Source organism: Chiloscyllium plagiosum, unplaced genomic scaffold (assembly GCF_037043375.1).
Source record: "Chiloscyllium plagiosum isolate Xiang-an unplaced genomic scaffold, Cpla_swu_hap1 HiC_scaffold_4, whole genome shotgun sequence".
NCBI lineage: Eukaryota > Metazoa > Chordata > Chondrichthyes > Orectolobiformes > Hemiscylliidae > Chiloscyllium > Chiloscyllium plagiosum.
The window spans coordinates 139,805,179-139,821,365 of NW_028270142.1; the positions used below are offsets into that span (position 1 = coordinate 139,805,179).

At 41.9% G+C, this 16,187-nt stretch overlaps 1 protein-coding gene across 3 annotated transcripts in view; it reads left to right on the forward strand.

Moving 5' to 3' along the window:
• Positions 1–16,187, forward strand: part of stk3 (serine/threonine kinase 3 (STE20 homolog, yeast)) — a 449,830-nt gene that overhangs the window by 78,429 nt on the left and 355,214 nt on the right. For all 3 annotated transcript variants that reach the window (XR_006311343.2, XM_043687660.2, XM_043687663.2), the window contains exon 2: positions 14,915–14,995. Coding sequence is in view for 2 of the 3 variants with exons in the window: in XM_043687660.2 (XP_043543595.2) it covers positions 14,915–14,995 (81 nt within the window). In the remaining variant the exon portion in view is untranslated. The remainder of the gene's footprint in view (positions 1–14,914; positions 14,996–16,187) is intronic.

The window sequence follows — 16,187 nt, forward strand, 5'->3', positions numbered from 1 at the left end:
TAATTTCTAAGTCAAGCTATACTAGGGAATGGATGGGGTATTCACTATTAACTTTTAGCTTCTTTGTTTACATCATTATTCTGTTTTTTTTTGCATGTGTTTACGGTGTGGCTCTAGCTAGGTGAAGGGAAAATGGTTGGGATGGCTAGACACTGATTCTTGGGCAATTTAAATCCAGTTCTGGTATTTAAATGCCCTGATTACTGTATTGGCAGTGGGGTGGGAAGTTGGGTTGTATAGGTGCCCCCTTTGGCGGGAGATGAACTCCCCTATCCTGTGCCATTGGTGTTTTATACATTGTTTTGCTTTTTGTTTTTTCTTGTATATAGCTTTTGATAGTTTTGTAGGTTTGTTGACTGTAATTGTTTTAGTTTGTGTAGTTTTTATGTTCTGTGGAGTTTTTATGTTCTGTGGATTTTCTTTTATTACAGCTTAGTGATTTATAATTCGAGTTCTTCCTCTCTAGAATCTAAATGTTACTACAGAAGGTTATGGCTAATGACTTGTTTAAATGGTGTACCTGAAATATCAAGGGGAATCACTTGCCAATCAAGAGAAAAAGGTACTCTTGAATTTTAAAAAGGAAAGGGTGGATATTGCCTTATTGCAGGAGATGCACTTGGATGATAAGGAACATTTGAAATTACAGCAGAATGGGTTTGATCAGGTTTACTTTTCACCTTTTAATACGAGGAGTATGAAAGTGGCCATATTAGTTAGAAGGAATCTCCCATTTAAGTTACTAGAGTATGTTAAAGACACATGCAGGAGGTTTGTAATTCTTAAAGCTTTGATAAATGGTGAAGAATATGGTGTTTTAAATGTTTACTGTCCCCTGGCCCATCCCCTTAAATTCCTGGGAGATGTGTCCTCTAAATTGATTAGCCTTGCATCACGGCATATTATCATGGGGGAGATTTTAATTGTCGTATGGATCCTGCGATAGACAGGTTGTCCAAAGACCCCCTGATACCCTCTTTACAAGCAATTATTTGAGTTAGGGTCAGTGGATGTCTGGAGGCGTCTCCACCCTACAGGCAGGGATTTTGTTTTTTCCCAATCTGCATAGGTGCCACACTAGGATTGATTTAATTTTGACTCCCGTAGCAATCCTGGACATGGTGGCCTCCCGTACGATTGATAATACCATCTCCAATCACACTCCAGAGTACTTCGTGGTTAAGATTAAGGACACTTGTAGCAGGTCCGAGACACTGTTGAGTGGATCCCTTTATCCTAAAGGATACTAAGTTTGTGGAGTATTTCACCAAGGAGTTCAGCATGTTCCTACACATTAATTCAGGTTCGACTAATAGCCCATCTGTTCTCTGGGCTTTTTACATTGGTGATTCAGCCGCTGGTGGAGGCCATTCGTAGGGATCATAATATACCGGTCCAAGTAGTGGGGTCAAAATCACATAAGATTTTGTTGTACGCGGATGATGTCCTCGTTTTTTGTCAAGCCCAGCAGTTTCGGTGCCTTATCTGATACAATGCATCAATTTGTTTGGCGCCTTTTCAGGTTACAACTTTGCAAAATCGGAGGCTATGCCTATGACTGGTCTTACGAAAATACCAGGTTTGCAGAGTGAATCTTTTTTCCCTTTTAAGTGGTCACAGAGGGGTTTTCTTTTGGTATATTCATTACTCCCGTTTTGATCAGCGGTTTAAAGCTAATTTTGTTCATTTATTTGACAGAATCAAACAAGACCTTTGAAGATGGGAGGCTCTTCTAGTTTCTTGGTTAGGTCCGATAGCCCTAATTAAAATGAATAATCATCCCTGTCTACTGTACTCTATGCGAATGCTCCCTTTGATTTTCACTAGGCAAACGTTCAGGAGCTTGAACAGCTGGTTCAGCTCTTTTACAGGCATCGTTAGCAGCCCCTTTATAAGTTAACTAAATTGCAACTGCTCCGCAGACTGGGAGAGTGGATCTCTGGACAATAAAAACTATCAACTAAGTTTGCTTCTATCCTATGTGAGTGTCTGGCCCTGTGGGGACCCTCTTTCGATATGGTTAGATATTGAAACTTCTCAAGCAAGGTGCCCCCTTTCTAGCTTGCTGTTCTTGGACAAAATGAGGACAGTTACTAATACTGTTAAAGCATGGAGGGCAATGTGGCAGAGGCAAGGCAATATTTCCAAAACATCATTTCTTACACCTATAATTGGCATGCTGGGTTTTCAACTGGGATGATAGACTCTGGGTTTAAACTCTGGGTGACTAGAGGTGTGTCTTGCCTGGGTGATTTATTTGAGGGGGACACGATGATGTCTTTTGACCAGTTAATAAGAGTTTCTGAGCAGGGACTTCTTTTGTTGTTTCCAAATTAGGGATTTCATTCAAAAAAGGATTACCCAAGAATGGTGCATAAAATTGAGAATTTCTATGTGACGTGGCAGCCCTTTTTGGACAACATGGACACAGATTTGTCTGCCACACTAATAAGGACTTTTATATAGTCATAACGATTGTATTTTATGAATCTAATATCCAGTGAGGAAGAACTATGAACGTATGAATATGTGGAAATTATTACTCTTGATGGTCGAGAGTTAGTGTTTTGTTTCACTGAGCCTTATTATCATTATTTATTAGTTAGGTGTTAGTTATTAGTTATTATCTATGTATTTAGCGAGTTTTTTTCTACATAGATATATATTTGTACATGAGTGAGGTTTTGTTTTTTTTTCTTTTTTTGCTCTTTTCCTGTACTGTTTTGAATTGTATGGTTTTGTACTTGTAATATTAAAAAATCTATTTTTCAATAAAGATATATTTTAAAACATTTTCTGGGAGTTTAGATTACTTATAGTTGCTTGTCTATTTTCTTCATAGTTAAATAATCTCACAGTGCCAGGTTATAATCCAACAAGTTTATTATGAAGCACTAGCTTTTGGAGCACAGCTCCTTCATCACGTAACTGTGGAGCAGGATCATAAGATACAGAATTTTTAACAAAAGGTTACAGTGTCATGCAACCGAAATGATACATTGAACAAACCTAGATTGTTGTTGAGTCTTTCATTTTTAACTTTGTTCACCCCAATCCAGCACCAGCTCCTCCACATCATGTTTTCTTCATAGCAACTTGGTGATCAATCCTTTTATCCTGTAATATAAATTGTGTGATAGATTGAAATTTAATGTCCTTGTATTTGTCCTGATGAGTGTACGACAGAAAGGTTTGGCAACCTGCCTCTCTTTGCAGCATTAATTAATGATGTATGAAATCTAGGAAACAAACGACTGGCATTTAATTGTTTTACACTAGGCTAATTTCCATGTGGTTTTGGTAAGTGGATCCAAATGTGTGACATTGGGGTTTGAAAGAGACATAATTTTTAATGTTCAAACGTCTTATGTTATTTTGTAATCCCTTAGATATCAAGTTACATGTGGGAAGATGTCATTACTGTTTTCCTCTGGAGACTGTTCAAAATCGAAGAACTCAGTAAAATGTCATAATACAAACCATCTACAGAGTTTTCTTTGATTGATGAAGGGATTTCAGTAATTTTTTTTGCAGTAAAATCAGTGAGAAAATTTGAATTGTTCTGTTTGCGTAGCTATTTTGAAAGAGGCAGAAGGGTTACTTATGTAAAATGTGTTCAAAGCAGATGTGATTTTTATTTCACAAATTTTATTATGACAGATGAACTATTTTGTGAAAATTTGAAAGTTTTCCTTTGTGTGTGTGTTTTTTTTAAAGGTCCATATTAGTGCTTGTGACAACTATTTTACACAGTGTTATAGAGATAGAGATGTGCAGCATGGAAACAGACCCTTCTGTCCAACCTGTCCATGCCAACCAGATATCCCAACCTAATCTAGTCCCACCTGCCAGCACCTGGCCCATATCCCTCCAAACCCTTCCTTTTCATATATCCATCCAAATGCCTCTTAAATGTTGCAATTGTACCAGCCTCCACCACCTCCTCTGGCAGTTCATTCCATACATGTACCACTCTCTGTGTGAAAAAGTTGCCCTGTAGGTCTCTTTTATATCTTTCCCCTCTCACCCTAAACCTATGCCCTCTAGTTCTGGTCTCCCCGACCCCAGGGAAAAGACTTTGCCTATTTACCCTATCCATGTCCCTCATAATTTTGTAAACCTCTATAAGGTCACGCTTCAGTCTCCGACACTCCAGGGAAAACAGCCCCAGCCTGTTCAGCCTCTCTCTATAGCTCAAATCCTCCAACCCTGGCAACATCCTTGTAAATCTTTTCTGAACCCTTTCAAGTTTCACAACATCTTTCCGATAGGAAGGAGACCAGAATTGCACGCAATATTCCGACAGTGGCCTAACCAATGTCCTGTACAGCCGCAACATGACCTCCCAACTCCTGTACTCAATACTCTGACCAGTAAAGGAAAGTATATCAAACGCCTTCTTCACTAATCTATCTACTTGCGACTCCACTTTCAAGGAGCTATGAGCCTGCACTCCGAAGGTCTCTTTGTTCAGCAATACTCCTTAGGACCTTACCATTAAGTGTATAAATCCTGCTAAGATATGCTTTCCCAAAATACAGCACCTTGCATTTAGCTGAATTAAACTCCATCTGCCACTTCTCAGCCCATTAGCCCATCTGGTCCAGATCCTGTTGTAATCTGAGGTAACCCTCTTCGCTTTCCACTACACTTCCAATTTTGGTGTCATCTGCAAACTTACTAACTGTACCTCTTATGCTCGCATCCAAATCATTTATGTAAATGTCAAAAAGTGGAGGACCGATCCTTGTTGCACTCCACTGGTCACAGGCCTCCAGTCTGAAAAACAACCCTCCACCACCACTCTCTGTCTTCTACCTTCGAGCCAGTTTTGTATCCAAATGGCTAGTTCTCCCTGTATTCCGTGAGATCTAACCTTGCTAACCAGTCTTCCATGGGGAACCTTGTCGAACGCCTTACTGAAGTCCATATAGATCACATCTACAGCTCTGCCCTCATCAATCCTCTTTGTGACTTCCTCAAAAAACTCAATCAAATTTGTGAGACATGATTTCCCATGCACAAAGCCATGTTGACTGTCCCTAATCAGTCCTTGCCTTTCCAAATACATGTACATCCTGTCCCTCAGGATTCCCTCCAACAACTTGCCCACCACCGACGTCAGGCTCACTGGTGTATAGTTCCCTGGCTTGTCCTTACCACCCTTCTTAAACAGTGGCACCACGTTAGCCAACCTCCAGTCTTCTGGCACCTCACCTGTGACTATTGATGATACAAATATCTCAGCAAGAGGCCCAGCAATCACTTCTCTAGCTTCCCACAGAATTCTACTGTAAACCTGATCGGGTACTTGGGATTTATCCACCTTTACCCGTTTCAAGACATCCAGCATTTCCTTCTCTATTATATGCACACTTTGCAAGATGTAACCATCTATTTCCCTACAGTCTATATCTTCTATATCCTTTTCCACAGTAGATACTGATTCAAAATACTCGTTTAGTATCTCCCCCATTTTCTGCGGCTCCACACAAAGGCAGCCGTGCTGATCTTTGAGGGGCCTTATTCTCTCCCTAGTTACCCTTTTGTCCTTAATGTATTTGTAAAAACTCTTTGGATTCTCCTCAATTCTATTTGCCAAAGCTATCTCATGTCACCTTTTTGCCCTCCTGATTTCCCTCTTAAGTATACTCCTACTTCCTTTATACTCTTCTAAGGATTCACTCGATCTATCCTGCATATGAGTGCACATGCTTCATTAGAATAAAGCAACATATGGGTGGAGTTTAGAAGCAGATTAGAGTTTGATAGATCCACAACGCTGCCGCCTGTTCTACTGGTTTGACACCATAATCCTGATGCCAAATGTGCTGAGGTCACATCAGTTGCTAGCTAACAAGTAGTGGTAGCCAACTATAAGTCCTTAATAGTGCTAACTTGTACTTGAAGCCAGTCAGCAGTGTAGGCAAGAGATGTTGGACCAGTGCATGGCAATCCAAACATTTCTATGGGTTTGTGTTGGAAAAGCAAGGTTGGCCGTGATTAATCCATGATATGGAGGTGCCTGTGGTGGACGGAGGTGGATAAAGACAGAAGTCACAGGTTAGAATCCAATAGGTTTATTTGAAATCACAAGCTTTTGGAGTGCTGTTCCTTCCTCAGATGGCATAAAGAGAAGTGCACAGGCACAATTTATAGGCAAAGAGATTAAATGATCCTACAAGTGGCATGAGTGGAGTGACAACAGGTTAATAATAAGTCTCTGCAGGTGATCGGAAGTGTCAGTTGGTGTGAATAAAGTGTCAACAGCTGATTAGCAAGTGAAGGGATGACCTATAATCTGATTAGTTAAGGCAGAGAGATAATTACAAACAATTAAAAATAAGGTGGTGCTGGAAACAAACAGAATAACTGGAATAACATGGTACATATAAGAGTCACATGCCGATTATTCCAATGGGGGATTCCCTTCCACTCCCTGCACTAGTCATGACTGAAGAAGTAAACCTGCGGCCTTTGATTCCTCAGCATGGAGGTATCTCTTTTTCTGACATGACTCTGCAGCTTCTGCCCCAGCATTAGGGTTGAAGTTGCTAGAAGGTCTCTATTTGGTCCTCCAGCTTTGACAGCCTACTGTTATATTTAATTAAATAGCAAGTATTTTAACAGAGTTATTATAGTGGGTGACTTTAACTTCTCCAAATTGACTGGGACTCCCTTAGAACAAGAAGCTTAGTCAGGGCAGAATTTGTTAAGTACATCCAAGAGGGTTTCTTGAAATAGTATGCGGACAGTCAAAATAGAGGAGGTGCTTAGATTGTAGGCTGGAGATTGTACTGGCTAATGAGTCCAGCCAGTTGACTGATCTTTCAGTGGGAGAGCATTTTGGAAACAGTGATCACAACTGGGCGGCACGGTGGCACAGTGGTTAGCACTGCTGCCTCACAGTGCCAGAGACCCGGGTTCAATTCCCGCCTCAGGCGATTGACTGTGTGGAGTTTGCACGTTATCCCCGTGTCTGCGTGGGTTTCCTCCGGGTGCTCCGCTTTCCTCCCACAGTCCAAAGATGTGCAGGGTCAGGTGAATTGGCCATACTAAAATTGCCCGCAGTGTTAGGTAAGGGGTAAATGTAGGGGTATGGGTGGGTTGCGCTTCGGCGGGTCGGTGTGGACTTGTTGGGCCGAAGGGCCTGTTTCCACACTGTAATGTAATCTAATGTAATCTAATCTACAACTGCTTATGTTTTAAGATAGGTATGAATAAGGATAACTCAGGTCCTTGTGGCAAAGCACTAAATTGGGGGAGGGCAAATTATGTCAGTATTAGGAGGAGGTAAGGAGTTTTAATTCCTATTATCAGGCAAGTCCACTTTTGAGACAGCGGGAATTTTCCAAAGATCTGCTGATGAGAGTTCAGGACTGGCATATTCCATTAAGGGGAAGGACAAGGATGGGAGGGTAAGGGACAAAAAGGGGGAAAAAAAACCTTTGTAAGGTTTAGGAAGCTAAAATCATTATGGCCTAAGAGGAATATAAAGGAAGCAGGAATGGACTCAAGCAAAGAATTAGGGAAGCAAGAAGTGGCCATGAAATGACCTTGGCAAGTAGGGTTAAAGAGAATCCCAAGGCATTCTGAACATACTTAAAAAAACTAGAGGATAACTAGGGAGAAAGTCGGTTCACTCAAGGATAAAGGGGGAACTTGTACTTGGATGCAGAGATGTGAGTGAGGTCCTAAATGAGTTCTTCGCATCACTATTCACCGAAGAGAAGGATATGGAGGATATGAAATTTGTGTGGAGCTAATATGCTACGGCATTTTGAGATCAAGAAAGAGGTGGTGTTGGATCTCTTGAAGAGCATTAAGATGGATACGTCACCAGGGCCAATGGTATCTATACCAAATTTTTAAGAGAGGCAGAGAGGAGATTGCTGGGGCTTTGACCAAGATCTTTGTATCCTCGTTAGCCACTGGAGAGGTCCCAGACTGGCGAGTAGCTCATGTTGGTCCTCTGTCAACAAAAGGAAATAGGGACAATCCAGGAAACTATAGACTGTTGAGTCTCACATTGGTGGCTGGGAAACAATTGGAGAGAATTCTGAGGGATAGAATTAATAATGGGCCCCTTATTGAGATATTTGTATCATCGATAGTCACAGGTGAGGTGCCGTAAGACTGGAGGTTGGCTCATGTGGTACCAGTATTTAAGAAAGGTGGTAAGGATAAGCCAGGGAACTATAGACCGGTGAGCCTGCCGTCCTGAGGGGCAGGATTTACACGTGTTTGGAAAGGCAAAGACTGATTAGGGATAATCAACATGGTTTTGAGCATGGGAAATCATGTCTCAAAAAATTGATTGAGTTTTTTGAAGAAGTAACAAAGATGTTTGATGAGGGCAGAGTGGTGGACGTGATCTATATGGACTTCAGTAAGGCATTTGACAAAGTTCCCCATGGGAGACTGGTTAGCAAGGTTAAGTCTCGTGAACTAGCCATTTGGATACAGAATTGGCTCAAAGATAGAAGATAGAGGGTGGAGGTGAGAGTTACGTTTCAGACTGGGTCCACTACTTTTCACCATTTATATAAAATGATTTGGATGTGAACATAGTAGGTATAGTTAGTAAGTTTGCAGATGACACCAAAATTGGAGGTGGAGTGGACAGCGAAGAAGGATACTTCAGATTACAGTGGGATTTTGATCAGATGGGCCAATGGGCTGAGGAGTGGCAGATGGAGTTTAATTTAGATAAATGTGAGGTGTTGCATTTTTGGGAAAGCAAATCTTAGCAGGACTTATACACTTAATGGTCAGGTCTAAGGGAGTGTTGCTGAACAAAGAGACCTTGGAGTGCAGGTTCATAGCTCCTTGAAAGTTGAGTTGTAAGTAGATAGGATAGTGAAGAAGGTGTTTGGTATGCTTTCCTTTATTGGTCAGAGTGTTGAGTGTAGGTTTGGGAGGTCATGTTGTGACTGCACAGGATGTTAGTTAGACCACTTTTGGAATATTGCATGCAATTCTGGTCGTCTTTCTATTGGAAGGATGTTGTGAAACATGAAAAGGTTTACAAGGATATTGCCAGGTTTGGACAGTTTGAGCTATAGGGAGAGACCGTATAGGCAGGGCTGTTTTCCCTGGAGCCTTGGAGATTGAGGGGTGACCTTCTAGAGGTTTATAAAATCATGAGGGGCATGGGTCGCATAAATAGACAAAGTCTTTTTCTTGGGGTTGGGGAATCCAGAACTAGAAGGCATAGGTTTAGGTTGAGAGGGGAAAGATATAAAAGAAAACTAAGGGGCAACGTTTTCACGCAGAGGGTGGTGCGGGTATGGAATGAGCAGTCAGAGGAAGTGGTGGAGGCTAGTACAATTGCAACATTTAAAAGGCATCTAGATGGGTATTTAAATAGGGACTGTTCAGAGGGATATGGGCCCAGTGCTGGCAAATGGGACTAGATTAAGTTGGGATATCTGGTCAGCATGGGTCTGTTTTCGTGATGTGCATTCCTATGACTCTATAATATGCATTTGGAAAAGCATAGCCTAATTAGGGACAGTCAGCATGGCTTTGTTCAGGGCAGGTGATGTCTCATTAACTTGATTTAATTTTTCGACGATGAGACAAAGGTGATCGATGAGGGTAGAGCAGTAGATGCTGTCTACATGGATTTTAGTAAGACTTTCGACAAGGTGCCCCTCGTGTAAGGCTCATCCAGAAGATTAAGATGCATGGGATCCATGGTGACTTAGCCGCATGGATTCAAAATGGGCTTGCCCATAGAAGGCAGAAGTTGATTATGTAAGAGTGATTTTCAGGCTGAAGGTCTGTGACTTGTGGTGTTCTGCAGTTTGTGATATACTTACAAATGACTTAGAGGAAAATGTAGGTGGGTGGGTTTGTAAGTTTGCAGACAATACAGAGATTGGTGGAGTTGTGGATAGTGTAGAAGATGGTCAAAGGATATAACTGAATATAGATCAGTCGCAGATTTGGTTGGAGAAATGGCAGATGGAGTTTAATCTGTGAAAGTGTGAGTTGCTGTACTTTGGGAGATGAAATGTAAAGGAATGTATATAGTTCATCGCAGGAGCCTGATCAGTATTGATGTACAGAGTGATCTTGGGGTTCAAGTCCATAGCTCTCTGAAAGTGGCCTCGCAAGTAGAGAGGGTGGTAAAGAAGGTGTATGGCATGCTTGCTTTTATTGGTCAGGGAACTGAGTACAAGATTCAGGATGTCATGGTGCAGCTTTATAAGACTTTGATTGGACACATTTCAAATATTGCATGCATTTCTGGTTGCCATGTTACTGGAAGGATGTGGAGGCTTTGCAGAGGGTGCAGAAGAGATCTACCAAGATGCTAAGCTATAAGGAGAGGCTGGAAAAACTTTCTCTGGAATGGTGAAGGCAGAGGGGAGAAGTGACAGAAGTCTGGAAAATTGAGATACATTTATAGGGTTGACAGTCAGAATCTTTTTCCTAGAGTTGAAATGTCTAAAACTAGGGAGCATACATTTAAAGTGAGAGGGGAAAGTTCAAAAGAGATGTGAGGGGTAGGTTTTTTACACAGAGAATGTTAGGTGTGTAGAAAATGCTGCCAGGGGTGGTAGTGGAGGCAGATACAATAGGAGCATTTAGGTAAGCACATGAATATACAAAGAATGGAGGGATATGGACCAAGGGCATGCAAAAGGGATTAGTTGAATTTAGCGTCATGCTTGACACAACATCATGGGCCAAAAGGCTCGCTCCTGTGCTGTACTGTTCTAGGTTCTAACCTTTTTAAAAATGTGTAAATGGGACCAAAACTGAATTGGTCCCCGAGTCTCAACCCAGCATTATAAACTGTTGCCATAATGCCATTTGTTAATATTGTGAACAATTAATAACTGAATTATCTATACAGAGTTTTGATCCATATTCCTCAATTTCCTTACCTAAAGAAAATCTTTCAGTCTCTGGTGAGAAAATTTCAATTGATTTAAAAGCTCATCTTGTTTGGGAATAGTTTCAGAATGCCACTAATGCATATGTGAACCCTACTATAAACCAGTTGAACAGATTTTTTTTTCCCTTTAATTGTAAAACCAGCTCTGCAGTAATATTCTTGTTTCCCAAATCTTTCCAGGATTTCAGGATATAATCTAAACTAGCAATTCAGTGCTTTTACTAAGGAAGTAATTGGAAGTCTCTTTAAAGATGTGATAACACAAAATTTCATTTAACTCTCCAAATTTCCTAATGTTGTTTGAATAGTTGACATTTCAGCAACTATCCTTAGCAACATTTATCTTATGAACAGTATTACCAAGAAAACAATCTTTGACAGATAAATGAAAAATATGTGGAACTGTACGTATAAGTGAACAGGATGTATTTTTAGAATAATTTGTGAGAGAACAAACACAGTTTTTGGCCTTAGCCCTCTTCTTCATCTTTTAGTATGATTATATTGGACGTCAACTCCATTCTCCCCCAAACCATCCTTCATCCCCCTCTTGATGCCCTTATCCTTTGACTTCCATAATTTTATCAACCTCACTCTTAAATATATGAAACAACTCAGCAATCAGTGCTCTTTGGGGTATAGAATTTAAAACTCTTGCACTCTTTTGAGATAAGATATTGCTTCTATCTTTCTTCTCAGTTTAGAGTTGTGAAGAAATGTGGATAATTTGGTTCTAGAGGAACTAGAAAGGAGGGCCAGTGGCCCTCTTAAACTGTAGATAATAGCTGAAGTACATTAGATGTCACGTTAAAATAATAGAGAGTAGTAGACTTCTAAAACAGGTTTCCAGCTTGTATAATGAAAAAATGAGTGCTGAATTCCTTGTAGTGAGGTTTGGACCTGTTTCTGGTTAGTGTGAAGATCACCACCTCAAATATGAAGTAGGTATTCTTGAATATCAATCACTGCGATGGGTGTTTCCCAGAGTAGTTTAAATTTACTGATGAACTGCAGAAGAGTTCTTTTTGTCTGACTAATTGACCTCAGTCCTGAATAATCTGTGTTTTGATAACTGTCCCTGTAACCCCTCAAGAGTTTGCATGATGTTTGATCAAAAACTACTGTTGGAATTCTTACGAAGGATGAGCCTAATGGTAAATTATCTGGTTTCACTGAAAGCTAAAACTGACAGTAACTAGTTAAACAGCATCCAAGGAACAGGAGAATCGATGTTTCGGGCATGAGCCCGAAATGCATTTCCAACACCCCTCCCCCAAGTCCCTCCTCCCTACCTTTTATCTTAGCCTGCTTGGCACACTTTCCTCATTCCTGAAGAAGGGCTGATGCCCGAAACATCGATTCTCCTGCTCCTTGGATGCTGCCTGACCTGCTGCACTTTTCCAGCAACACATTTTCAGCTCTGATCTCCAGCATCTGCAGACCTCACTTTCTCCATCTGATCAAGAACCCTGGGATGGTGCGGCGGAGTTGAAGGAATTGGGAGAATGGGATGGTGCGGCGGAGTCGAAGGAATTGGGAGAATGGGATGGTGCGGCGGAGTCGAAGGAATTGGGAGAATGGGATGGTGCGGCGGAGTCGAAAAACTGACTCCCACAGCTACCTGGAAAACCGACTCCCACAGCTACCTGGAAAACCGACTCCCACAGCTACCTGGAACATCTACTACAAACCAACCGACTCCCACAGCTACCTGGACTACACCTCCTCCCATCCTGCCCCCTGTAAAAATGCCATCCCATTCTCCCAATTCCTTCGACTCCGCCGCATCTGCTCCCAGGAGGACCAGTTCCAAAAACGCACATCCCAGATGGCCTCCTTCTTCAAGGACCGCAATTTCCCCCCCGACGTGGTCGACGATGCCCTCCACCGCATCTCTTCCACTTCCCGGTCCTCCGCCCTTGAACCCCGCCCCTCCAACCGCCACCAGGATAGCACCCCACTGGTCCTCACCTACCACCCCACTAACCTCCATGTACAGCGCATCATCCGCCGCCATTTCCGCCACCTCCAAACGGACCCCACCACCAAGGATATATTTCCCTCCCCTCCCCTATCAGCATTCCGTAAAGACCACTCCCTCCGTGACTCCCTCGTCAGATCCACACCCCCCACCAACCCAAACTCCACTCCCGGCACCTTCCCCTGCAACCGCAGGAGGTGCAAGACTTGCGCCCACACCTCCCCCCTCACCTCCCTCCAAGGCCCCAAAGGAAACTTCCATATCCGCCACAGATTCACCTGTACCTCCACACATATCATCTATTGCATTCTTTGCACCTGATGTGGCCTCCTCTATATTGGGGAGACGGGCCGCCTACTTGCGGAGCGTTTCAGGGAACACCTCTGGGACACCCGGACCAACCAACCCAACCACCCTGTAGCTCAACATTTCAATACCCCCTCCCACTCCACCAAGGATATGCAGGTCTTTGGACTCCCCCATCGTCAGACCACAGCGAAACGACGGTTGGAGGAAGAACGCCTCATCTTCCGGCTAGGAACCCTCCAACCACAAGGGATGAACTCAGATTTCACCAGTTTCCTCATTTCCCCTCCCCCCAGCCTGTCTCAGTCAAATTCAGCACCGCCTTCCTAACCTGCAATCTTCTTCCCGACCTCTCCGCCCCCACCCCAGTCTGACCTATCACCCTCACCTTGACCTCTTTCCACCTATCACATTTCCGACGCCCCTCCCCCAAGTCCCTCCTCCCTATCTTTTATCTTAGCCTGCTGGACCAACTTTCCTCATTCCTGAAGAAGGGCTAATGCCCGAAACGTCGATTCTCCTGTTCCCTAGATGCTGCCTGACCTGCTGCGCTTTTCCAGCAACACATTTCCATCTCTTGATCAGATGGGCCAATGGGCTGAGGAGTGGCAGATAGAGTTTAATTTAGATAACTGTGAGGTGCTGCGTTTTGGAAAGGTAAATCAGGGCAGGACTTACACTTAATGGTAAAGTCCAGGGGAGTGTTGCTAAACAAACAGGCCTTGGACTGCAGGTTCATAGTTCCTTAAAGTGGTCTCAGATAGGATAGTGAAGGAGGCGTTTAGAGTGCTTTCCTCTACTGGTCAGAGCATCAGATATAAGAGTTGGGAGGTCATATTGTGGCTATATAGGACATTGGTTAGGCCACTTTTGGAATATTGTGTGCAAGTCTGGTCTCCCTCCTATAGGAAGGATGTTGTGAAAATTGAAGGGGTTCAGAAAAGATTTACAAAGATAGATTTAGAAAGAACTATCGGGAAAAGCTGAATAAGCTTGTGCTGTTTACCCTGGAGCATGGAAGCTGAGGGATGACCTTACAGAGATTTATAAAATCATGAGGGGCATAGATAAGGTAAATATATGAGGTCTTTTCCCCCAGGGTGGGGGAGTCCAGACCTAGAGGGCATAGGTTTAAGGTGAGAGGGAAAAGATTTAAAGGAGACTTAAGGGGCAATGTTTGCACACAGATGGTGATGCGTGTATGGAATGGGCTACCAGAGGAAGTGGTGGAGGCTGGTACAATTCCAACATTTAAAAGGCAACTGGGTGGGTGTATGAATAGGAAGGGTTTAGAGGGATATGGGCCAAGTGCTGGCAAATGGGACTAGATTAGGTTAGGATATCTGGTCAGGAAGGGACTGTTTCCTACCTGTACATCTGTAAGACTCTACTGGTAAGTAACTTGTTTTGGGATATATCTAGGAAAATTGCTTCCACTTGTTGGGAAGACCATAACTAGGGCAACAAATGTAAGTTAGTCATGAATAAATCCAATAGGGAATAATAATCAAATACTATGTTTAAAGATTATTTTTAGTTGTGGTATTATGAACCTGACTTTTGATGAAGGAGAATGTTTCACACCATTTTCAGAACAGTTCAGTGATTTAAGTAGGGTTAATTGTGTATGTTAATGGATTGAATAAGATTCAGTGCAATGAATACCTTTTCTGATTCATGTTTTCTTATGTTTTTCAATTTCTTTTTCATTAATTTAGCAAGTTGAAAAAGCTGAGTGAAGACAGCCTTACTAAGCAACCTGAAGAGGTTTTTGATGTATTGGAAAAACTTGGTGAAGGGTAAGTGGTGCAATTGTTGAACTGGCTTCTTTAATCAGCAGGATCCTTCTCTTGCTACCATACTAAGCTGGAATCATTGCACAGCTTTGAAATGGTTCAATTTGTAAATTTTAAACATTGAGTTTGTTAATGGAACTTTACGTCAGTATTTCCTGTGAGCTCATTTGTATACACTGTAATGCATAGAACAGGTTAGTGGTATTGGGCTGGAGCAGAGGAATAGGAGCATAGGAACATCAAGCATGCTCTTTTATTTAAGATGATCGTGGTTGATGAATACTTCAATATCTTGAACCCACACTATCCCCATAACCATTTGTAATCAGAAATATGTTTATTTCTACTTGAAACATACTCAAAAATCTGAGTTTTCACAGCTCACTGGGGTAGAGAATTTCAGATTCACACCTTAATGGTTCTAAATTACCCAAACAAGGGAAACCTCTTACCTGCATCTACCCTCTCTTTCTCTTTAAGTATTACGTACATTTCAATGAGATCACATCTCATTCTTTGAAACTGTAAAGAATACAAGCCTCACTTGCCCAATCTCTCCTTATATTACAATCCCACCATCCCAGGCAAAAGCCTGCTGTTACAGTTCATTTCTGACAATATCCGATCAAAATAGCACACAGGTGTGGTCTAACCAAATTTCTGTACAATTGAAGCAAGACTTCATTACTGTTATACTCAAATCCTCTTGTGATAAAGGCTAACATTTCATTATCCTTCCTAATAGCTTGATGTACCTACATGTTTGCTCTCAGTAACTTGTTGACAAGGACACCCACGTCTCTTTATCTACCTTTAGTTTCAAACCTCTTACCACTTAATAAATACTCTACACACCTGTTTCTTCTACCAAAGTGGATAACCTCATATTTTTCCATATATTTCATCTGGATTGTTTTTTCCTATTTATTAACCTGTAGAAATCCTCCTGAAGCTGCTTTATGTCTTCATCATAATATTACATTTAGTCTCCACAGTCAAATCATTTACTGTACATTGTGAACAGCTGTGGCCAAGTACTGATCCTTTTGATACCCTATTCATCACAGCCTGCCAACAAAAGAATGACCCATTTATTTCTATTCTCTGTTTTCTTTCTGCTAGCCAATCTTAAACCATGCCAGCATATAATCTCCTATCCCATGCTTTTTAATTTTGCAATCCAACCTCTTGTGGG